Raw genomic sequence first — 24,952 nt, 5'->3', positions numbered from 1 at the left:
CTGGAGGCAACTGTAGGAGAGGTTGAATAAACTTAGATTGTTTTCACTGGAAAGATGGAGGCTGAGGGGCAACCTGATAGAGCTCTACAAAATTATGAGAGGCACAGATAGGGTGGAAAGGTCAACTACAAGAGGGCACAGGTTGTGTGAGAGGGGGAAAGTAAAGGGGAAGAAGTGTGGGGAAAATGTTTTACACAGTGGGATGGGAGCCTGGAATACAGTGCCAGTGGAGCTGGTGGAAGCAAGCACTTTGGCACATGATAGACATGATAGCATGTGAACTGAAGGCGAACAGAGGGATAGAAACCGCACATAGGCAATAAGTAGCAGGTCTAACGGCGCAGGCTTGTTGGGCAAAAGGACCTGTCCCTATGCTCTATGGTATTGTATTGTTCCTACAATGCTGTCCACATCACATTTTACATTGTATCACAAAATATTATTTTTTGGAAGAAAAATTGATCAAATATTCTTCTGAATGAATCACTGCTGCAGGAAAGACTTGCATCTATAACATGTTTTTTACAACCAGCAAATGTCTCCAATCATACAGCCAGCTAAATTCTTTTGAAGTTTAGTCACCTGTTGTAATGTACAAGCATAGCAGCCAATATGTGTTCAGCAAATTCCCACAAACAGCATTGTGATAATGACCATTTAATCTAGATATCAGCTAGGACACTGAGGATAACCTGCCTGTTTGAAGTGCTATTTTAGGCTGGCTTATAATGCTCAAGCGTCATTTGAGAGACAGCATCTGCATCTGTGCAGTGCACCCTCAGCATTGCATTAGTGTGACTGGTTTGATTGGTGTACCTAACCTTAAAGTGGGATTTGAACCTAGAACCTTGCAATTCCAAGGACAGTGTGCTAAGAAAGCACCATGGCTGATGCACACTATTTGCTCCCATCATCTTTTGTGTTCAAATTACTCGTGACTTGCTCTCTCAAACAATGCTTTCACAATTACATTTTGAACCTCCCATCTTCAGCCCTAAGCCTTGTCCTCTATTCTACTGCTCAGGACAAAGGGTTGACATGGACATTGTCATAATATCCATTATTTGTAATACAGCCTCCATTTCCTTAATGCTGTTTGCTGGAGGACTTAAATTTCAGCATTAAACTGAATCTACACATTGTTGCATTTGCAAATATCTCTCATTAATACAAACTTCACTTAATGATGTGATGAATTGAACAAACATTGAGGATGGTGCCTTGTGATGAAATAGGTGTGACAAACTGAAGGGTTGTAGGTGGAGACAGCAGAAATTTTTCAGTTAGACTAGGATATGTATCAACGTTTGTAAACGTTTAAAACTTTTTTACAGTAGAATTTATTGTAATACCAGTAGTGATCTGGGTTGGGGAATTAATTTCAACTGAGAAAGCATATGTTCACAAGATAAGGATGAGAATTACCACAATACTCAGTGCAATAGCATTTATCATGCGTTTTGTGAATATATATTTTTAATTCATTCATGGGATGATGGCGTTGCTGGCTAGGCCAGCATTTATTGCCCATCCCCAATTGCCCAGAGGGTAGTTAAGAGTCAACCACATAGCTGTGGGTCTGGAGTTACATGTAGGCCAGACCAGATAAGGATAGCAATTTCCTTCCCTCAAGGAAATTAGTGACCCAGATGGGTTTTTCCAACAATCGACAATGGATTCATGGTCATTGAAATAACTCCACAGAAGCCAGTATCCTGCCACCAAGTTAGCCTTTTATTTACATGTAGAAAGTCCTTGGCACTGATCCAGTTCCCTCAGAGCCAACTGAGTGGTCAGGATCAGGTTATAAGTTTGCTCTCTGAGCTGGAGGTTTGTTTTCAGACGTTTTGTCACCCTGCTAGGTAACATCATCAGTGAGGCTCTGGTGAAGTGTTGGTGTTCTGTCCCGCTTTCGATGAATGTGTCTTGGTCTCTTAAGGTGGGTGATATCATTTCCAGTTATGAGAACCAGAAAAAAGAACCAAAAAAGGTATCGCCCATCTTAAGAAACCAAGACGCACAAAGCGTGACAGAACACCAGCGCTTCACCGGAGGCTCGCTGAGATGTTACCTCGCATGGCAACAAATATTTGAAAACAAACCTGGCAGCTCAGCAAGCAAACTTATAATCTGAACCTCAACCTGAGATACAAATCATCTCAAAAATCATAGTGGACAGGGTATTTTACACTAATGTCTTTAGTTGTCAGCCAGGGGTCCCTGATGGGACCAGATTAAATCCCGAATCAGGGAATCAGTATTCTGTGAGGTTCACTGGGCTGACTTCATTGCAATCATTATAGTCATTACTACACTCTGAATATAAGAAAAATCTGGAATCCAATAAAATTTGCGGAATTTGATCGAAGTCCCCAGAACATTACCTGGTCCTCTGGATTAATAGTCCAGTGATAATACCACTAAGCCATCCTTCCTCATCTTCTGCTATTTAAGAAGATTTTAGCCTCCAAACCATGAGCTTCACATTGCCCTGTGGAGAATCTCATGAACTTGACTAGTTAAATCTCAGCAGCTACCTGTTCAGCCTTTGTGTAAACATTTCACTACAGTTTTAATTCATGGTAGATATGAAGTTGCCACCATCATCTTGTTTTATATAGTGACTCACTTTTGAAGGACTGAATGCCTGATGGTATTTGAATGAGGCCACTGCTCAGTCCACTTTCACAGAAGGAATGAGATCAGGAGAAGACCATAATGTTCATCAAGCCTGTTGCATAATTCAATATGATTTTGGACGATCTTGGGCTTCAACTCCGCTTTCCTGCCTATTCCCCACATCCCATTGATTATTGAGACTCCAAAGATTCTATCCATGATTATCTTAAATGTGTTCAATGCTGGACCATCCACAACCCTTCAGGGTAGAGAATTCCAAAGATTCACAATCCTCTGAATGGAGTCATTTCTTCTTACTTCAGTCCTAAATGATTAGACCCACCGACTGAAACTTCACCCTTTGTGAACTTTAGTCTTGATTTAAATTTTTATTTATGTGTCCACTTTATGCTGCTGTTTTTGGCTTAAATTTAAAAAGGGTTAAAACTCTTCATGAATTTATCTCTGCTGTGCAATGACAATGCCATGGATCTCGACCCTTGTAATGCATGTGGTTTGAAGCCAGTCGTTAAAAACCCTTGAATAAAAGAACTGGTCATACCATACTCAATGCTAACTCTGTTTCTCTCTCGACTGATGCTGCCAGGCCTGATGAGTTTCTCCAGCGATTAAAAGCCCTGTGTTTGTGTTCATTTCTTACTAACTTCACTATTCTAAATTCCTGTGTCCAAATGTCATGGTAATAATATTGTAATATTAGTTACTCAAATCAGATCCTTCCTCCGGTTAGTATCATAGTCATAGAGATGTACAGCACAGAAACAGCCCCTTAGGTCCAACTCGTCCATGCTGACCAGATATCCCAACCCAACCTAGTCCCACCTGCCAGCACCCAGCCCATATCCCTCCAAACACTTCCTATTCACATGCCCATCCAGATGCCTTTTAGATGTTGCAATTGTACTAGCCCCCACCACTTCCTCTGGCAGTTCGTTCCACGCATGTACCACCTGAGTGAAAACTTTGCCCCTGAGGTCTCTTATAGCATTCCCCTCTCATCCTAAACCTATGCCCTCCAGTTCTGGACTGCCCCATCCCAGGGAAAAGACTTTGTCTGTTTATCTAATCCATGCCCCTCACAATTTTATAGACCTCTACAATGTCACCCCTCAGCCTCCAACACTCCAGGGAAAACAGTCCTAGCCTATCCAACCTCTCCCTATGGCTCCAACCCTGGCAACATCCTTGTAAATCTTTTCTGAACCCTTTCAGGTTTCGCAACATCCTTCCGATAGGAAGGAGACCAGAATTACATGCAATATTCCAAAAGTGGCCTAACCAATGTCCTGTACAGCCGCAACATGACCTCTCAACTCCTGTACTCAATACTCTGACCAATAAAGGAAAGCATACCAAATGCCTTCTTCACTATCCTATCTACCTGCGACTCCACTTTCAAGGAGCTGTGAACCTGCACTCCAAGGTCTCTTTATTCAGCAACACGCTCTAGGACCTTACCATTAAGTATAGAAGTCCTGCTAAGATTTGCTTTCCCAAAATGCAGCACCTCGCATTTATCTAAATTAAACTCCATCTGCCACTTCTCAACCCATTGGCCCATCTGATCAAGATCCTGTTGTAATCTGAGGTAATCTTCTTCGCTGTCCACTAAACCTCCAATTTTGGTGTCATCTGCAAACTTAGTAACTATACCTCTTATGCTCACATCCAAATCATTTATATAAATGGTGGAAAGTAGTGGACCCAGCACCGATCCTTGTGGCACCCCACTGGTCACAGGCCTCCAGTCTGAAAAACAACCCTCCACCACCACACACTGTCTTCTATCTTTGAGCCAGTTCTGTATCCAAATGGCTATTCTCCCTGCACTCCATGAGATCTAAACTTGCCAACCAGTCTCCTGTGGGGAACCTTGCTGAACGCCTTACTGAAGTCCATATCAATCACGTCCACTGCTCTGCCCTCATCAATCCTCTTTGTTATTTCTTCAAAAAACTCAGTCAAGTTTGTGAGACACGATTCCCCACACACAAAGCCATGTTGACTGTCTCTAATCAGTCCCTGCCTTTCCAAATACATGTACATCCTGTCCCTCAGGATTCCGTCCAACAACTTGTCCACCACCGACGTCAGGCTCACTGGTCTATGGTTCCCTGGCTGGTCCTTACCACCCTTAAACAGTGGCACCACATGAGCCAATCCCCAGTCTTCTGGCACCTCACCTGTGACTATCGACGATACAAATATCTCAGCAAGGGGCGCTGCAATCACTTCCCTAGCTTCCCACAGATTATTACCATTTAACTGAAGGATGTACTTACAGCATTACAAATATACACTGAATATTTTCAGTATAAACGTGGATTTGGGAATTTATAATACAATTACATTAGTAACTTTAAACTGGACAAAAAAAGCAATAACAACATGAGAAAAATCCTTTTTACGTAATACTTAGGTTCTAGAGTGCACTGCCTGAGAATGTGATGGAGTCTACTTCACTCAGGATATTTGAGAAATTTGGGTTAATATCTGAAAAGGAAGAATGTGCAGGGCTGAGGGGAACTGTCGTGTTTCTGGGTGTTGCTGCTGTGCACATCCAGCAAAGACATGATGATCTCAATCATTCCATGATATGTGTGCACCCTGATCCTCATTAATCTTCAGATGAAGCCAATCTGTACTTAGTCACAATTCCACATGTGCAACACGCCTGGAAATCAATGTGTGCGTAGGCTTCCAGGCTACTTTACTTACTGATGTCACTTCTTTGGTGATTTTCTTTCATTTATCAATATCATTTCATTTTCTATGAACATTTACAATTTCTTATCACTAAGAGACGCAGTGGAGCAAGGCTATCCCCAAACTCGTCAATTTTTCATATTTAAAAATACACACATTAACTAACCATTGAGCATGTCACAGACAAGTTGCCAATGTTTTAATCTTATATATTAAAATTTCATGACAAGGAAACAACGTATTCATTCTCTGCATTATTTTTCAGTTTGCCTTCTGTAGCCTCACAATACATTCATCTTTTTATACATAACTGAAAACAGGTTTGATATTTAAACTAGACGTATATTGAGCTCTTTAACTGTATTACATACTGTATAAAATCCTATTACTACTTTAGTTTTATGAAGCACAGATCAGATGATATGGTCAATGTATTGTTTCTGTTTTGTATTTATTGGCTTAATGTTTGTCTTTTTTTTAAAAAAGCACTAAAATCTTTCTTTTAAGTCCTGAGCTGTTCTAGGGTATGCTAGTTGTTGCTGTTTAATTCTGAATATTTCATTTTTTACATTCTATCAACCCTTCAATCATTCCCAATACAACTTAATGCATACGGCAATGATTATTTCACTGAGAAACTAATCCATTTCTTTATACATTTCCATTACTGTCCAACGCAAATGACAATATTATGAAGATCCTATTGTCTACCAAGCAGAAATGTGTTGTATTTTAGAATAATTGTATAATGGCTCTACAAGGAGGGAACAAAAGAGATCCATTTGCTCTCTTTATGCCACCAATATCAGAGACAAATCAGAGAATGCTTTTTCCCCAGTTAGTACTGAATTTAGAATTGTTATGGAGTAAATTGAGCAAATTGGGCTCAAATGAACATTTTAAAGACTCTGATTCATTATTTTTGTTCAACAAGAATGTCTATAAATTTGGAGTAAAGTTTGGTCAACAACCTTGAAGGTTAGCCATGATCTAGGACAGAGTAATGGGCTGAGTGGTTACCTCTCCCTGTGTTCCAGTTAAACTGTCTATACTGTGAAATAGAAATGAGAGAAGCATCTAAAGTCTAAAACAAGACTTGGCAATTTCTGAGATGTGGAACATTCAGTAATGTAAGATTTTGCTGGTAGTGTCTCGCCCATACAGCAGAAAATTAGACTAACAATGGTTTTATGAATAAGAACAATGGTTTTATGAACAAATATTACACTTGTTTATAAAAATTGTTTGTGATGTATTCAAAGGTAATGTGCAAGTAGAGGATAATTTCTATGAAATAGACTCAAAAATAATGTTTAAGAATATTTGATTTTTGGGGAGAGGAGGAAAAATTGTACAATGTGTCTGTGGATTTGTCCGGGAGGGTTGGGGGTCTGGTGAACCTTGTTACTATGCATCAAGGGGGAGGATTCAGTACTGAAGAATGTGTTTATCTCACTTCTGGCATTCAACGTCAGACTATTTCTACCTGAGCTGAATTTGCACAACTTATATGTTTAACTGAAAATTCCTCTCAACTATCCTCATCAAAGCTTCTACCACAGCATCAGTCTGACATTTCAATTTCAACACCTACTATTCCTCACTGTAAAATGAGTCAGATTGCCAGTGTCAGATGCCTGAGATGTCAAGATCTCCATCAAGTGTAATTGGTTTCTTTGGTATTTTAACTAGTGCACTAAGCAATGTAGTTTTCTGTTGACATCTTAATTTGCTTCCATGCAGTAATGCCAATATTAAACAATGGCAATTTTATAAAATGCAGATAGATCCATTAAGAAATAGATAGAGGATATTGAATATGAATTGGAGTAGTGTTGCTGGGATTGGAGTGCAGAACCCAGATCTGGTCTGTTTCTCTGTCTTTGAAACTATCCAAGATAAGACGGCTAAGTAATACACTTTCCAGTTCCTCTTGTTTTATTTTAATCCTCTGATTTATTGTCCTTGAGTTTCCATTTTCTGAAACACTGTTGTCACCTTAATGAATAATGCACTAAATGCCAACAACTTAAAAATTGATGGTCATGGGAAAGTGCCTCTTTTTGTGACCTATTTTCCAGTTGAGTTCAGTTGATGGAAGAGTTTTATCGACAATTGTGTTCAACAACTTTAACAACTGTTTTTATATTTTTTTAAATGGTTTTTAATTTAATGGAGCAGAATTTGTGTGATCTGTGTGTGTGTGATGGCCAGAATGATTTCTGATTCCATGCCTCTTGCCTGTTGTCACATAAACATCAGGAATGTGGGATACACTTTGGGTTTGTCTTACTGTTTTTTTTAGCATTAATCAGAACCAAGTTTGAAAACTGTGCTCACCAGCTTTGTAGCACCATTCATGATAATGGGGCCTATTTAATGAATGGTGCCATTTCCCAGCATGTCTGAATCCACTTGCCTATCATTTTCATACTTACTGCAAACATCAATTCTGTTTGGAGCTTATGAATAATATTCAACACAATAACATTGTTGCTTACGATGGGCTGATGCTTTGGAATGTTCCCATCAGCCTACATTCTGGTTGTTACACTGTCATTTACAGTCGTAATCCTCAGAAATGCCCTCTGATAGGTCAAGTTAACAAAAGTTCATATGGAAACTGGGCATACTATGATTCTGTCCTCCAACATTACGCTGATGATTAAAAACGTAAAGTAGAGGCCAAACATGGTGAAGCCCAAGAATTTGTTCATCTTCCACTTTGAGACGCCGATGGAGATGATTACAAACAGCAGCATCAGGAACAGTAAAACGATGGCACAGAACAGGCCATTACTGCTGACTGGAACCGCGTTGAATCTGTGAAAGGCAGCATACAGCAACCAGGGTACAGGAAGCCTGTTAAACAGAAGGAAAAGAGTCCCAGAGAAGATTAAAAGGTGAGAGTAATTAGTGAAAGAAAGTGATTGTGTGGAAGATAATACTGAATGTTACAAAGTGATTGATCACTTGGGCTTTACATTGAGGCTATCAGTGTTATTCATGCTTTAAAATTCCTGCACTTGGCTGGAGACAAGAGTTGATAACTCATTGAGAAAAATCATGTCTCACAAACTTGATTGAGTTTTTTAATGAGGTAATGAGGGCAGAGTGGTAGATGTTGTTTACTTGGACTAGTGAAGTTTTTGACAAGGTTCTGCCTGGTAGACTAATTAGTAAAGTTGGATCACGTGGGATTCAGGAAGAGCTTGCCGATTGGATACAAAATTGGCTTGATGGTAGGATACAGAGAGTAATAGTGGAGCGTTGTTTTTTGCACTGGAAGCTTGTGACCAATAGTGTTCTACAGGGATCGGTATTGGGTCCACTTTTGTTTGTCATTTATGTAAATGATTTGGATGAGAATGTTGGAGGCATGGTTAGTAAGTTTGCAGATGACACCAAAATTTGTGCTACTGTGGACAGTAAAGAAGATTATCTAAAATTACACAAAGATCTTGATTAATTGGGTTAATGGGCTTAAGAAGTGACAAATGGAGTTTAATTTGGATAAATTGGTAAAACAAACGAGGGCAGGACTTGTACAACTAATGGTAAATCACAGGGTAGAACAGAGCACTATTCTTTGAATTTTGTGTCATAGGGAGACAGAGTGGTTAAGAAGACGTTTAGCATGCCTGCCTTCATGCTCAGACCTTTGAGTATAGGAGTTGGGATGTCATATTGAGGTTTTACTGGTTAAAATCATAAAGTAGCAACAAAACATGATGAAGCCCAAGAATTTGTTCATCTTCCACTTTGAGAAGTCGATCGAGATAAGGTCTCTTCTGGCGTACTGTGTGCAACTCTGGCCACCCCAAACTGGAGAGAGTTCAGAAAAGATTTACCAGGATGTGGCCAGGAATGCAAATAGACAGGAAAGACTTGGACTTTTTTCACTGGAGCGTAGATGGTTGAAAGGTGCTCTTACTGAGATTTATAAAATCATGACAGGCATAGATAAGGTGAATGACAAGGATCTTTTCTCTCAAGCAAGGGAGTTAAATTCTACAGGGCATATTTTTAAGGTAAGAGGAGAAAGATTTAAAAAGGACATCAGGGACAACTATTCTACACAGACAGTGTGTGTGGAATGAACTGCCAGAGAAAATGGTGGATGAACATACTGTTACAATGTTTAAAAAACATTTGGATGAGTACATAAATATGAAGGTTTGGAGGGATGTGGGCCAAACACAGGCAGGTGGGGTTAGTTTAGTTTACTTGGCAGGGCCTGATTAGACCGAAGGCTGTGTTTCCATCTTGAGTTCAAGTCAAAATAAACTTGTATCCCCCTCAATCACATGCAGATTGACACATTGGAAAACATTCATTACTATTGTGGCTGGATTTGGATGACAGAGGCATCAGGGTGCCTTAAATTTAAAACACTCATCATTGTGTCCAAATCTTTACATAGTCTCAGCATCCATAATCTCACCACTAACAGGCATACAGGCCTCCTTGCTATCTCACATCTTTCAGATGTTTGAAGAGGTGGAGGAAGGAGGGGCTATTAATGACACAAGTGCAGTATTCTTTCGCTTGTCTTTTATCTTCAGTTGAAGCACTACAACTGCCACAGTATATTTTGCAAATGGGACCCCTCCCCAATCCCACTTTAAATTAAAACCTCTCCCCAGTCCCACACAGCAAACATTCACCCAATATCTCAACAGAAATCTCTCCCCAGTACCACATGGCAAACATTCACCCAATATCGCAACAGCTAAAAGAACAATACTTGCCCGACTGTGATGTCGAAGATGTTGCTTCCCACTGAACTGGATACTGCCATGTCTCCCAGACCTTTGCGAGCAACAATGACACTGGTGATGAGGTCAGGGATTGAGGTGCCTGCAGCAAGGATGGTTAAACCCATTATCTCTTCAGAAATGCCAATTGTCTCACCGACCTGGAGATGAAGGAAATTGCTGTATAAAGCCTGAAGTTGGAGAGTTACCAGTCTTAAATCACATAACTCTGAAGTAGAAGGATTTATGATCTTGGTGGCAAGTTCCAGCTTATTATAGTATGTTGTACCAACCTAAAGTTTAACTTACTCTTAACTGGGCAGAGGTTAGGCACTAAAATTGTCCTCAGTGTCAGTGATGGTGAAATGTCAGTCAAGTTTCCTTCACTTGTGATGCCTTCTGGAAGAGGCACCCATCCAATGACATTGAGTAAAAGCAGAAAGAGATGTATCAGAAAAACAGCTGCTTGGACAGAGTGCTAGAGAGCTGTTAGGACCCACTGACCCATTTCCTGCATCTTCCAGGGAAAGTCAATCCTTTCAAATAAAAATGAGAAAGAAATGTTTAAAAGGAACAATTGAAATATTTCACGTTTATTCATAAGGATTGGCGCTGGGTCCACAGCTTTTCATCATTTATATAAATGATTTAGATGTGAATATAGGAGAAATAGTAAGTTTACAGATGACACCAAAATTGGTGGTGTAGTAAACAGTGAAGAAGTTTGTCTCAGAGAATAATGGGACTTTGCTCTGATGGGCCGAGGAGTGGCAGGTGGATAAATGTGAGGTGCTGTATTTTGGTAAGGCAAGTCAGGGCAGGACTTATACACTTATTGGTAGGGTCCTCGGGATTGTTGCCAAACAAAAAGACTTTGGAATGCAGATCCTTGAAGTGAAATTGCAGATCTACAGGGTAGTGAAGAAGGCATTTGGAATGCTTGCCTTCGTTGGTCAGTGCATTAGGTATAGAAGTTGGGAGGTCATATTGTGGCTGTACGGGACATTGGTTAGATCACTTTTGGAATACTGTGTTCAGTTCTGGCCTCCCTGCTATAGGAAAGATGATGATAAACTTCAAAGGGTTCAGAAAAGATTTACAAGGATGTTGCCCGAATTGGATGGTTTGAGCAATAGGGAGAGGTTAATTAGGCTGGGGCTATTTTCCTTGGAGCATTAGAGGCTGAAGGAGTGTACTTATAGTGGTTTAAAAAATTATGAGAGGCATGGTGAATAGGCAAGATCTTTTTCCCCAGGGTATGAGAGCCCAAACCTAGAGGGCAAAGTTTAAGGTGAGATGGGAAAGATTTAAGGGACCTAAGGAGCAATTTTTTTCATGCAGAGGATGGTGTGTATATGAAATGAGCTGCCAGAGGAAGTGGTGGAGGCTGGTACAATTGGCATCTGGATAGGTATATGGATAGGAAGGGTTTAGAGGGATATGAGCCAAACACTGGCAAATGGGACTAGAGCAGTTTATGGTATCTGGTTGACATGGACGAGTTGGACCGAGGGGTCTGTTTCTGTGCTGTATGACTCTACAACAAACCAACTGCTGCAAAGTCAGCTGTCCAAGTTGCAATGCATGGAATCTCAATGCATGCCCAGTTCCCTCACTCAACCTTACAGATTTCTGCTTAACCACTTATTCACATTTCTCATTGAATGAAATTCATATCCAAAAGAGAGAATTACAGACAAACATCATAACAATGCTTAAATGTTTTATAGTTGTTTAGCATATGCTAAATATCATTCCAGCAATATTAAATCACAACTGAAGCCTTCAGTAAGTATTTAATCTTAACTATATCTTTGCAGAATATATTTCTACTCATTATGCTCAGTTGGTTTTGAAATATTGAATCGCTCTGTAATTTAACAGATGGAGACTGACACATATTAAATTATATGTTATAGGAATCTTATATGTACTAAAAGGAATATATTTTTCCCGAAATAATGGAGGATTTGTTCCAGTTGGGAGTATATGCAGTGTCAGGTCATGTGGGTTTTATATTCCAACCACACCCACAGCATGGATTGAATTGTGAAGGAAAGTAACCATCACTAACACTGTACCTACCTGGTGGGCCCACCACACCATCAAATATGAAAAAGCACCAATCCACAGAATAGATCCAAAAAAGGTCCCAATAAAGTATTTCTTTGAAGCCTGTTGGAAACAAAAATAATGTACATCATGGATATTCTGTCCTTTAAAATCTTCCTGAAGAAATATAGCTGCCTAACTACTTTTCTTTATTACATCGTTGATTATCTATGCTTCTACCACCCTCTAGGCAGCAAGGTCCAGGCCATTATTAAATATTGCGTTTTTAAAAAACCTTCCTCACATCCCCCCTGTATCACTTGCTCAAAATGATAAATCTGTGCTTCTCATTCCTTGTACCAGTAGCTATTGGGAACAACATTTGCGTATTTCAGGTTTAGATAAGGAGGCCTTATGGTCTGGGACATCTCTATCTAAGCTCCTTTACTTAACCCTAGTTTATCTAATCTAACCTAGTAGCTAAATTTTCCCATCCTTGACACCATTCTGATAAATCTTTTCAAGGACCTTGATGTCCTTCCTGAAATGTGGTGACCAAAACTTTCATAGATTCTGATGTTCACTACATAATTTGGTTAAATGTCAGATTCAAGAATTTGCTCCTTGCTAATGTATGATTTTCCATATGATCTTTTCTCACTTACTGCATTTCGTACATCAGGCACCGTTAGCCAGAGCGGGAAAACGATGGGAAGTAGGCACAGGTAAGTGACTTGTTTCCGTCGGGTGTCTGGCCATTCAAGACTCAAAGGTTCTTCATCATTGGTTGCCTCTTTCTCCTCCTTTTCATTATCCTCCTCATCACTATCTTCATCAGTGTCATCACCATCATCACCACAATCATCATCACCACTATCTTCAGAATCACCATCACTGCTGTCATTTTCATCACCACCATTGTTTCCAGCATCTTCACCCTGATCATTTGTTTCCTACAACCAAATTAGAAATGGAAATATTCATTGAAAACATTTACTACAGATTTCTGACATTTGAATTCAACCAGCCATACAAAAATACTGTGGCTACATCACCACTTGCAAGTCCACCCCCACTCCCCCTCCCCAAAAAAGCCACTCACCCTCCACGGGTGTGTCAACATTAATATTCCTTCACAGTCATTGGATCAATATCAGCCAGTGATCCCCACATCTAGTGAACTAATAAAAATACTTTTATTAAAAAGGTGGCTTGGAATTGTGAGTCAAACTTTTACTGTTTAAGCAACTACTATTCTGTAGGGAGTACACGTATAGGAAGGGATGAATTCAATTCTCTATGGTAATTTTCTTGAGTCAGAATGAACTCAACACTTTTCAGTTAAGCAAAGTTCAAATACATTTCTGATATAGTCAGATAAATCAGGCCAAGTTCATTAAGAAAGAAGGGATGAAATTTTACAACTTGCTGTTACATAGGGTGACATGGTAGCCAAGTACTGTAACTGTTTCCTACACACCTTCACTGGCATTGGGGTGTTCATGACATGTGCTGAGATAATAAAGTGAAATCCGACGGTGTTTTGGGCTGGTCCTGGTGACACTCTCAATCCAGAACCTCACCTTGTCATCCATCACTAGTTTTGCTCTTTATTAGCTGCAGTTCCAGCAGTGGCCTCTTGTCCTGGTGGCACCACTGGGCCTGGAGAGTCACTGGCCAATCAGAGACAGAGCTCCTCCTAAATGAGGTCAAGAGTCTTGACCTGAGCGAATTAACAGCTTGACGGCCCCAAATCAAACCAAGTTTTCCAACCACTTGGAGGTGAATTCAGACTTGGTTTTTCGATGAGTGTGGCATCTCCACCTCCAGTTAAAATTCAAACCAAAGAAACAATACACCGCACTGTCATTGATCAAGTACACTCTTAGAATTTCCCTGTTACATTTCGCTTACTATGACCTCTGGAAGTCTGCTACTATCTTCCTTACTATTAACAATGTTTCTAAATTTGAATCCTCATGAAAATCATTCCATATATATCCAAGTCCAGGTCATTATTATGTCTCATAAAAAGCAGCAATCCCAATGACAAGCCCTGGGAGACATCGCTATGCAACTATCACATCTGAAAGGGACCCACTCAGCCACTGTCCCTTTGATCCAATGGGTTGCTAATAAGCCTATTATGTGGTATTTGTTTGAACTCCAAAACTTTGACATAAATTGCACTATCCTCAGTCAACCTCTCCCACCTTTCATCAGAGCTCAAACTTGAAACCTTGTCTTTGGTGATAATTCAGTTTGGATTTCAAGTTTTTCAGTATTTCCCAAGTTTTCATTCAACACAGTTGGTAGAAAAATTGTCTGCCACCCATTCAAATTACCTAAGCAGTGTTTCCAGACAACTTCTCTCATAATGCCTTCTTTCTCATGGGAGTAATGGGACAGGTCTGAACCAGGAACAAGCTAGAGTCACAGAGCTGCACAGCATGTAAACAGACCCATTGGTCCAACTCATCCAGGCTGATCGATATCCTCAATTAATCTAATTCCATTTGCCAGTATTTAGCCCATATCCTTCCAAACCCTTACTACTCATATACCCATTCAGATGCCTTTTAAATGTTGTAATTGTACCAGCCTCTACCATTTCCTCTGGCAGCTCATATCCTACATGCATCACTTGTGTGAAAAAATTGCCCTTTAGGTCCCTTTTAATCTTTCCCCTGTCACCTTAAACCTATGCCATCTCATTCTGGACTCTACCATTCCAAGGAAAAGACCTTGGCTATTCACTCTATCCATGTCCCTCATGATTTTATAAGCCTCTATAAGGTTACCCCTCTGCCTCCAATGCTAGAAAATAGCCCCAGCTTATTCAGTCTCTCTTGATAGCTCAAATCCTCCAACAAAGTCTCAGTATCTGGTATCAGTCAGGTTTGGCACCATACTGACACAGTCACTGCATTGTGGTACTATCTTTGTTGCAAACTACACATGCTATCCTATCATTGCAAAGATACGTCCCTCTCAATGCAGGCCTTGAATAGAAATTCTCTTGCTCCATTAACATTGCTCTCCCTCTAGTATTGATCAGAGTAGATGGATTAAATTATTTGGGCCTGTTCACCTGATCTTTAATGGGATTTTCTTCATCTTCAGCACCTTCTGTTGGTGATGATGGACTTGGTGGATCAGTTGGGGGAGTCACTTCAACATTCACCACGTTGGGAAGATCTGTCTCATCTTTTTCCTCCTCTTCCTTCTCTTCTTTTTTCTCCTCTTGCATTTCCTCTTTCAGTTTTTCATCCGTCTCTCCACCTGTGAAAGAGAAATGACCAGAATCTTCAGAATTTAATTGCTCTGCTGTTTTCTTTATTTCAGTATCAGACTTTGATTGTGGCCCAATGACCACTCTTGTTCATGATTCATATGTTTTTATTGACAGCTTAAATAATTAGATATCATAATCTTCAAATGTTGGCAATTATCTGTTCATTTTAACTCAGTAATGAGCCAGGGTGACCAGTATTCCTGCTGAAATATCACCAACACCCTTTAGTAGGAGTGATATGACTTATTATTTCAGTTGCCAGGGTTTGCAGATCTGACTGCATCACCATCACCGGTTACTTATGAAACCAACCTTAAACAGTTGAGCACCTCTACTCTTCAAAGCATGCAGCCAGAATAGATAACAGAAACCTCCTCTTATAATCTTTTAATCCAACGTTCAAGAGCATTTTATATTCTCAATTTGTATAGTTGGTAAAATAATCTGCTTCTCAAGGGAGCCAGTTGCATAAGCAGACACATAAACTTGCAAATATGGACAAGTACAGGCCAACTGATCAACCAGTTGTGAGTCCTGAGAAGTTGTAACACTTCCTTTTTTAGGTCAAGATTCTTTAGCCCTTCGGCACCAATCAGTCTCCCATTAAGGACAGAAATCCAGAATCAGAAACCCAGACCCAGTTAGAGAAATGAATTCTGTATGCTTATAGGTGATTGAAAATAGTCTAGAGATCAGTGATGGGAAAGGTATCGAATCTATTTTACATATTGTGTCAAATCGTCACGCAATCCCAAAACACAGTGTGTATCACAGGTAGAGTTGTAGTGAAGTTCTTTCCTGAAGGATTGAATTGCACAGTATGTCTGCACAATGTTCTTTTGACACTAGGACTTGGGTTCCGTAAGATCTCCATTCTACCAGTTTTGAGAGATTCCATGTAATCTAAAGAATCTCAACCTGGTATCACAGTAAATGGACTGTAGAGCAATGGAATACAAAAAAAGTAAGATGAACCAAAGAGGAATACAAAATAAACTTCGAGGGAATATCAAGATTAACTACATTATTACTACTTTTTTAGTAAAGACAAGGTTTGGGGTAATGTGAACCCCCTTTAAAAATTGATGAGTAATAATTATATGAAATGAAAATCAGGAAATGGCAGACTTTTTGAATATTTAGTTTGTGCTAGGCTTCAGAGTAGTGGAAGAGAATTGCAGGTAAACTCATTTTCATCAAGGACTTGAACTTACCAAAATTAATGCAAGAAAAAAATGAATGTTTGAATTTGGAGTGGCCTGCTGGCTCAGTGGTTAGCACTGCTGCCTCATGGCACCAGAGACCCAGATCCACTTCTGTTCTCTGGTGACCATCTGTGTAGAGTTTGCGCATTCTCCTCTGCTTCTGTGTGGGTTTCCTCCAGGTGGTCCGGTTTTCTCCCACAGTCCAAAGATCTACAGGTTAGGTGGAGTGGCCATGCTAAACTGTCCTATAGTGTCCAGGGATTGCTGTGGGAAATACAGGGATAGGGTAGAGAGAATAGGTCTGATGGGATGCTCTTTGGAGGGTTGGTGTGGATGGCTTCCACACTGTTGGGATTCTATGGTTAAATAAAACTGAAGTGTGACAAATCCCTGCATCTGATCATTTTCATCATCAGGATTTAAAGGAACCAAATTAAGAAAATATTGATGCTTTTGCTACAATCTTCCAAACCTCCTTCCATTAAAATAAATGTATTTTTAAATTGGAAAATTGTAATTCCGTTATTGAAGAAAGGTGAGCAAGTAAACATTCAGGAATTTCTAGACTTGTTTGTCTAAGATCAGTGTTATTGAAATTAGATTAGATTAGATTAGATTACAGTGTGGAAACAGGCCCATCAACCCAACAAGTCCACACCGACCTGCCGAAGCGCAACCCACCCATATCCCTACATATATCTCTTCACCCAACACTACGGACAATTTAGCATGGCCAATTCACCATAACCTGCACATCTTTGGAGGAAACTGTGGGAGGAAACCGGAGCACACGGAGGAAACCCACGCAGACACGGGAAGAATGTGCAAACTCCACACAGTCGCCTGAGGCGGGAATTGAACCTGGGTCTCAGGCGCTGTGAGGCAGCAGTGCTAACCACCGTGCCGCCCAATAAAGGATGCTACAATGCATTGGCCAGGAATCGAACTCGGCCTCCCGCATGGAAGGCCAGAATTTACCACTGAACCACCAATGCACCTATGTATGATTGCAGCCATGTTAACTGTGTACAAAGAGAAATTTGAGCTAGTTAGTGACAACCAACATGGGTTTGCAAAGGGCAGGTCACATCCAATGAATTTAATTGAATTTCCTAACAAGAGAACTAAAGTAATAAATGAGGTTTATGACATATTTATGTGGATTTCCAGATAGAATTTAAAAATCTTCCATTTAAAATACAATTAACTAAATTTAAAGCTTGTGTAATTTAAAGAAAATTATTACCTTCCCACTCAGGAGATTAATTAGACAGTGAAAAGAGTAGGAACAGTGGCTATGTTCATGAATTGGAAGGAAGTGACTGGTGGTTACCCATAAAAATCTACATTCAGACTTTGACTATTCACATTATTTATTGATGACCAGATATCACAATAGAGCGGGCCATATTAAATATTACTGTTGGATGGCATAGTGGTTAGTGTTGATGGGTACATAAAATGACAAAGTGGGTGAAATTTATCAGATGCATTTTATAAGTCTTTCACCTTAGGCTAAGTAAAGGACAGCAGTGAGTATTTTTCAAAAAGTGAAAAGCTAGAAAGTGAAAGTCCAGATAGATTTCAGAGTGTGTACACAAAAGGGCAGGGAAAGGCTATTTACCCTTTGAGCAATGGGGGAGGGAGGGTTTAAACAAGAGTTCTATAGTAATTGTGGGTGATTTTAATTCCTATGTCGACTGGGCTAGCCACATCAGTAATAATGCAGTGATCAGTACATTCCTATAGTGTGTATATGACAGATTTTTAGACCTGTACATTAAGGAACCATCTCAGGAACAGACTCTTGTAGATTTGATTTATGCAATGAGAAGGGATTAATTAATAATTAATAATCTTACTTTGAAGGTCCTTTAGAAGTAATCATAACACAACAGGATTCTTCACTGGGATAAAAATTTATGGTGTCCAATTCAAGGAATTGTGGGTCTAGTTATAGCATATGGACTGCAGCAGTTCAGCTAAGGCAGCTAGGGACAGGCAGTAAATGCTAACAGTTTCTCTAAGATTGTAAAAAGAAAAACATAAAGACATCTTAAAATCTGAAATAGGAAAATTGATAACGGTGTATAAGGAGATGGCAGAGTGATTAAACAACACAAAATCAACATGAATTTAGATTAGAGATTAGATTAGATTAGATTTCCTACAGTGTGGAAACAGGCCCAACAAGTCCACACCGACCCATTCCCCTAACTAATGCACCTAATACTATGGGCAATTTAGCATAGCCAATTCACCTAACCTGCACATCTTTGGACTGTGGGAGGAAACCGGAGCACCTGGAGAAAACCCACAGATACTGGGAGAATGTGCAAACTCCACACAGACAGTTGTCCGATGTGGGAAGGGAGATTGAGTTTGACAAATCTCTTACAGTTTTCTGAAGATGCAAACACCTGTAGTAGGATCACCAAGGGAGACTTGGTAGGTGTAATGTATTTGGATTTGCAGGAAACTTTTGATAAAACCCCACACAAAAAGGTTATTGTGCAACATCAAAGCACATGGGATTGGGGGTAAAATATTGGTGGAACTACATTTGGAGTATGGTGGACAGAAATTGGTCTCCTTACCCAAGAAAAGATGCACTTGCCATAGAGGGAGTGCAGTGGAGTTCACCGGACTGATTCCTGGGATGAAAGGTTTGTCAGATTTTATTGTCCATCCCTAGTTGCTGTTGAGAAAGTGATGATGAGCTGCCTTCTTGAATCATTGTAGTCCATTTATTTTTGAAATAACCATCTGTTTTATTGTTAAAACAAACCCTGCAGCATTGCGTACTTATGTCTCAGTAAGAGACCACTTAGTTAATTCCAAAACAAATCAAAATATGATCTCTCAAGCTGGTTTGGGTACTGACTTATCTGATAATACCAGGCTGATACATGGAGAGGACAGAACAAGCCCCTAACTCATCTCCCTGCTCCAAAAATCCATTTAATATAAACTCTCCCACAGTCGGGAGATATCAGATATTAAACTAATAAGAACAGAAACGACGTCAATTTTCCTGCTCCTCAGATGCTGCCTGACCTGCTGTGTCTTTCTAGCAACACTCTGATCTAAACTCTGGTTTCCAGTATCTGCAGTCCTCACTTTTGCCTTCTCTGATAATACCATCAGCTGAGATCATAACAGTCAGACGGAACCCCTGGGTTGGCTGCTGTTGGGCAAGCCTGGACTAGAGGATTGTTCTGAAAGATATCTATCAGAAATGTACAAGTTTCTATTTACAGAAACACACATTAATTATCATAAACCTGCAGTTCACCAAGGAGCACAATGTCAGTCTTCTCCGTTATGTTAGAAGACAAGTAAATTCCTAGTTAATGCCCAAAATTGAATACAATACAACTTTCCTGACATTCAGAAGTGAACATTCAGGCAAAGCATGGGAGGAGTGTAAACAATCTCCATCAAAAAAAAAAGATACTGTTCAATTAATAATTTTAATCCTGAGAATTGTCAAGTTTTGTTGGTCCGGAGTATTCAGCGGGTGAAGTCAGGTTAGCCATGGTGAGGAGCAGGTTCAAGGGGCTGAATGGCCTGCACTGTGCTCAGTGATTGGCCATTTCCAGGAGAATAAAGACATCTCTTGGTTGGCACAGTGCAACACCCTCTGGGTCAAAGCTTTGCTGAATCATTGGGGCACAGCATAGGAAGGCATCCCACACTGGCCTCATGCTGCACTTACCCAGGAGCATCAGAATCGGAAACTCCACTCAAACACTCTCAAACTCACCAATGGTCTTTAACAAAACATGTTCTACTCTGCCTCAAAACTTTGCCAACCTTTACTTTTCCTTTTTTCTGTCAATGATCTGGATCTTGATGTTCAAGAGACAATTTCAACATTGGCAGATGACACTAAACTTGGAGAATTGTATACTGTGGAACTCCAAAAGTACAGTGACAAGTCGGTGGGAGTGAGTGGAGAGAAGGCAACGGGGTTCGATGCAGAGGTGATGCATTTTGGTCAGAAATACATTGAAAGATGATATATCATCAAAATGACAGCGGAGTAGGGTTCCTGAGCTGGGGCTGGTCTGCTCTGACTGTTTCTCTTTATTTCTCTTTTCTTGTTTCCATTACTTTCCTCTTGGCCTGAGCTCAGGCGGCAGTGGTGAAAGATTGCACCACCTGATTTATTTTCCGGGGCGAGCACAGGACCCAGTAGGGGAATCGGTACCTGAGGATCGGTGACTCCATGGTGGTTGGGTCCAGTGCTGGGGGGACAGAGCAATGGCGGAAGGGCATCCCGGCGACATCAAGGTGGCCACAGCACCAACAGAAGCGATTCTGGGTCCGGTGGAGATGGTAGCATCCGAGGAGCAGGAAAATCGACATTTCGGGCAAAAGCCCTTCATCAGGATAGAGGAAGGAAGCCTCCAGGGTGGAGAGATAAATTTGAGGGGGGGGGGTGGAGGGGAGAAATGAGGAAACTGGTGAGTCATTTCCCCTCCCCCCACCTTACCCCAGTTCCATTCTTCCAGCTCAGCACCATCCTCATGACCTGTCCTACCTGCCAATCTCCTTTCCCACCTATCCGATCCACACTCCCCTCTGACCTGTCACCTCCATCCCCACCCCTATCCACCTATTGTACTCTTTGCTACCTTCTCCCCAGCCCCACCCCCCTCCCATTTATCTCTCCACCCCGGAAGCTTCCTGCCTTCATTCCTGATGATGGGTTTTTGCCCAAAATGTCGATTTTCCTGCTCCTCGGATGCTGCCCGACCTTCTGTACTTTTCCAGCACCACTCTGATCTGAACTCTGATTTCCAGCATCTGCAGTCCTCACTTTTGCCAGTGGAGATGGTGGCGAGGTGGTGGAGGAGGGATGGTGGTGCAGGCATCATTGATGATGACCTGGTTCAGGACTGATGGACTCTCTTTAAGCTCTACCTTTCTTTTTTTTGTTCCTTGTTCTTAAATTGTTCAAAATGATGCCGGATCATGGCAACAGTGGAAAACATTTTCAGTGTATTTTACCGTTTTTCTCACTGTAAAATACACATGACAATAAAATCATTCATTCAAAAAATAGGGGTTACAATTCTAAAGTGGGTGCAGTTGCAGAGATCTCTGACTATATCTGTGCACAGTCCATTGAAAGCAGCAGATGGAAACAACAATTAATAAAGCACAAAGTGTCCTCAGCTTCATACTCGGGGCGTAGAGTACAAGAGCATGTTTGGTGAACTTGTACAAGATGCATGTTAGACCTCAGCTCAAGTTTTGTGTACATTTCTGGGTGCCACATTATAGGGAAGATGTGAACACATTGGAGGGAGTGTGGGATGGTTCCAGGGATGAGGAACTTCGGTGATGACAATAGACTGAGTGCTGGAGAAACTCAGGAATTTCTCAAGTTCCAAAGAAGAGTCACATTGGGCTTGAAACATAAATGGTGTTTCTCTCTCCAGATGCTGCCAAATTTGCTGAGTTTCTCCAGCATTCTCTGTGTCTATTACAGCAGCTGCAGTATGTTGCTTTTTGGACAAAGTTGGGACTGTTCTCCTTGGAGAGAAGGCAGCTGAGAGGAGATTTGATTGAGGTTTACAAAATCATGAGTGGGCTGGGTAGAGTAGATAAGGAGAAGTTTTTCCCACATGTAAAAGGAACAAGAACAAAAGGGGACAGAATTAAAGTGATGTGTCATGAAGCAAGGGTGATGTGAGAAAAATGCTTTTCAGACAGTGAGTAGTCAAGGAATGGAATGTATTGTCTGGAAATGTGGGGGGATTGGGGGCAGGGTCAGTTGACACATTCAAGATGGTATCGGAGGATTTTTGGGTAGATATGATGTGCAAAGGCCTGGGGGGAAAGCAGGAGATTGGAACTAAGTAATGCTCATTTAATAAGATGATGCAAACATGAGGGGCTGAATGGCCACTTCTGTGATATGTAATTCTGAAATATCCATTATGGTATTTTCCTTTGCATCATGTGTTTATGCATCAGTCTTGGGCTTTGATCAAGCATTTAGTAAACTGTTGGATTGAAGCTGAGAATTTCATTTCCCACAGCACACTCTCATTGCCAGACTGCAGTGATTAAGGTTGTATGGGGAGAGGATTGTGTTTAAACCAACTGGGTCTCCCAGCCCCCAATATTATTGCGTTAATACTCAGGCATTGAATAAATGGAGGAACTATTGTCGGCCAGTGCCGGGAAGTAAAGAATAGTAAATTGTTGGGAATGCTAATTGAATTCCATTTCCGTTACCATCCACCACAGGCCATGAGAATATAATTTAAACATCTCAGTGCAAGTGCAAACATTTCAAAGAATTGGATATATTCCTGCAATTTCCAAAGCAATCAAAGATATTTTCCTGCTTCATGTTTTGCTTTTAGTAAGAGCTGATCTTTATTCTACTGTTAACACCTACTCTGATGTACTGATTTGTTCCTTCTGTGTAAACATTGCCATACTCTTTGCCTTTTGTTCTATGACACTCTCGATGTCCAATCTCCCTTTTCCTCTAACCTTTCCATGACCTTTCTTGTTCTACTTGCCACTTCCACCCACTCACCTTTAAAACAGCAGAAAAACCATCACATTTCTAGTCCCATTAAATTCCGAAAATGAGTCATATCGGAGTCGAAACATTAGCTCTGTTTCTGTCTCCATGGATTCTGCCATATCTGCCGAGTTTCTCCAGCACTTCATCTTTTTATTTCAGATTTCTAGCATCTGAAGGCTTTTAGAACATAGAACATAGAAAAGTACAGCACAGAACAGGCCCTTTGGCCCATGATGTTGTGCCGAGATTTAATCCTAATGTAAAATATAGTAACTTAACCTATGCACCCCTCAATTCACTGCTATCCATGTGCATGTCCAGCAGTTGCTTAAATGTCCCCAATGACTCTGCTTCCACCACCTCAACTGGCAGAGACATGTGAAGTGTCTCTCACCTGCCACATTCTGCAGGAGGAACATGCAACTGCCCTAACATCCATATCCAGGGTCCAGGATGTTGCCGATTGGGTTTACAAGATTCTGAAGGGGGAGGGTGAGCAGCCAGAAATCGTGGTACATATTGGCACCAATGATATAGCCAGGAAAGGGATTAAGGATCTGAAAAGTGACTACAGAGAGTTAGGTTGGAAGCTGAAGAGCAGGACAAGTAGAGTAGTGATCTCAGGTTTGCTATCGGTGCCACGAGATAGTGAGGTGAGGAACAGTCAGCGAATGCAACTTAACATGCGGCTGCGAGGCTGGTGCAGGAGGGAAGGCTTCAGATACCTAAACCATTGGGATACCTTCTGGGGAAGGTGGGACCTGTACATGTAGGACGGATCTGAACTGGAAGGGTACAAATGTCCTGGGTGGGAGATTTGCTCGTGCCATTCAGGAGGGTTTAAACTAGTTTGGCAGGGGGGGGCAGTGGGAATCGGAGCCACATGTCTGAGAGGGGGTCAGTTGCAGACAGGACAGTGACAGGATATATTGAATCTATCACGAGAGTTTCTCACACAATGAAACAAAGGGATCGGTTAAAGTATGTCTGCTTTAATGCAAGGAGTGTCCAGAATAAGAGTGACAAACTTAGAGCATGGATCTGTACTTGGGGCTACGATTTTGTGGCCATAATGGAGATGTGGGTTTCACAGGGGCAGGGTTTAAAATGTTTAGAAAGAACAGGGAGGGTGGAAAAAGAGGAGGGGGTGTAGCATTGCTAATCAGAGAGTCCATCACAGCTACAGAAACGAAGGTTGTTGAGGAAGGTTTGTCTACTGAGTCAATATGGACAGAAGTTAGGAACAGTAAGGGAACAGCCATCGCATTGGGGGTTTCTACAGACCACCTAATAGCAGGTGAGAGATTGACGATCTCATAGGCAGGCACATTCTGGAAAAATGCAGAAGTAGCAGGGTTGTTGTTATGGGCGATTTCAACTTTCCCAATATCAACTGGAACCTCCTCAGTGCAGATGGTTTGGATGGAGCCATTTTTGTCAGGTGTGTTCAGGAGGGTTTCCTTACTCAGTATGTAGACAGGCCAACGAGGGGAAAGGCCATTTTGGATTTGGTGCTCAGCAACGAGCCAGGTCAGGTGTCAGATCTCACAGTGGGAGAGCACTTCGGTGAAAGTGATCACAACTGCCTCACATTTAGCATAGCCTTGGAGTGGGAAAGGAGCAGTTACCGAGGGAAGATATTTAATTGGGGAAAAGGAAATTATGGCGCTATCAGACAGGAGTTGGGAAGTACAGACTGGGAGCAATTGTTCCACAGAAAGGGCACAGCAGACATGTGGAGACT

General features: G+C 41.0%; 1 protein-coding gene and 1 non-coding gene across 5 annotated transcripts in view; both read right to left on the bottom strand.

Moving 5' to 3' along the window:
* Positions 1–7,958: 7,958 nt before the first annotated feature.
* Positions 7,959–24,952, bottom strand: part of slc24a1 (solute carrier family 24 member 1) — a 44,614-nt gene continuing 27,620 nt past the window's right edge. For all 4 annotated transcript variants that reach the window (XM_043674602.1, XM_043674603.1, XM_043674600.1 and 1 more), the window contains 5 exons: positions 15,247–15,437; positions 12,821–13,108; positions 12,189–12,278; positions 10,098–10,264; positions 7,959–8,208 (listed from right to left, as the gene is read on the bottom strand). In XM_043674602.1, the coding sequence (XP_043530537.1) occupies positions 7,959–8,208; positions 10,098–10,264; positions 12,189–12,278; positions 12,821–13,108; positions 15,247–15,437 (986 nt within the window). The remainder of the gene's footprint in view (positions 8,209–10,097; positions 10,265–12,188; positions 12,279–12,820; positions 13,109–15,246; positions 15,438–24,952) is intronic.
* LOC122539605 lies at positions 19,508–19,707 on the bottom strand. The gene has a single exon (XR_006309128.1). It is a non-coding gene; the product is annotated as a U2 spliceosomal RNA (small nuclear RNA).

The sequence above is a fragment of the Chiloscyllium plagiosum genome, chromosome 32 (genome assembly GCF_004010195.1).
Source record: "Chiloscyllium plagiosum isolate BGI_BamShark_2017 chromosome 32, ASM401019v2, whole genome shotgun sequence".
NCBI lineage: Eukaryota > Metazoa > Chordata > Chondrichthyes > Orectolobiformes > Hemiscylliidae > Chiloscyllium > Chiloscyllium plagiosum.
This window is presented reverse-complemented; position numbering and strand designations above follow the sequence as displayed.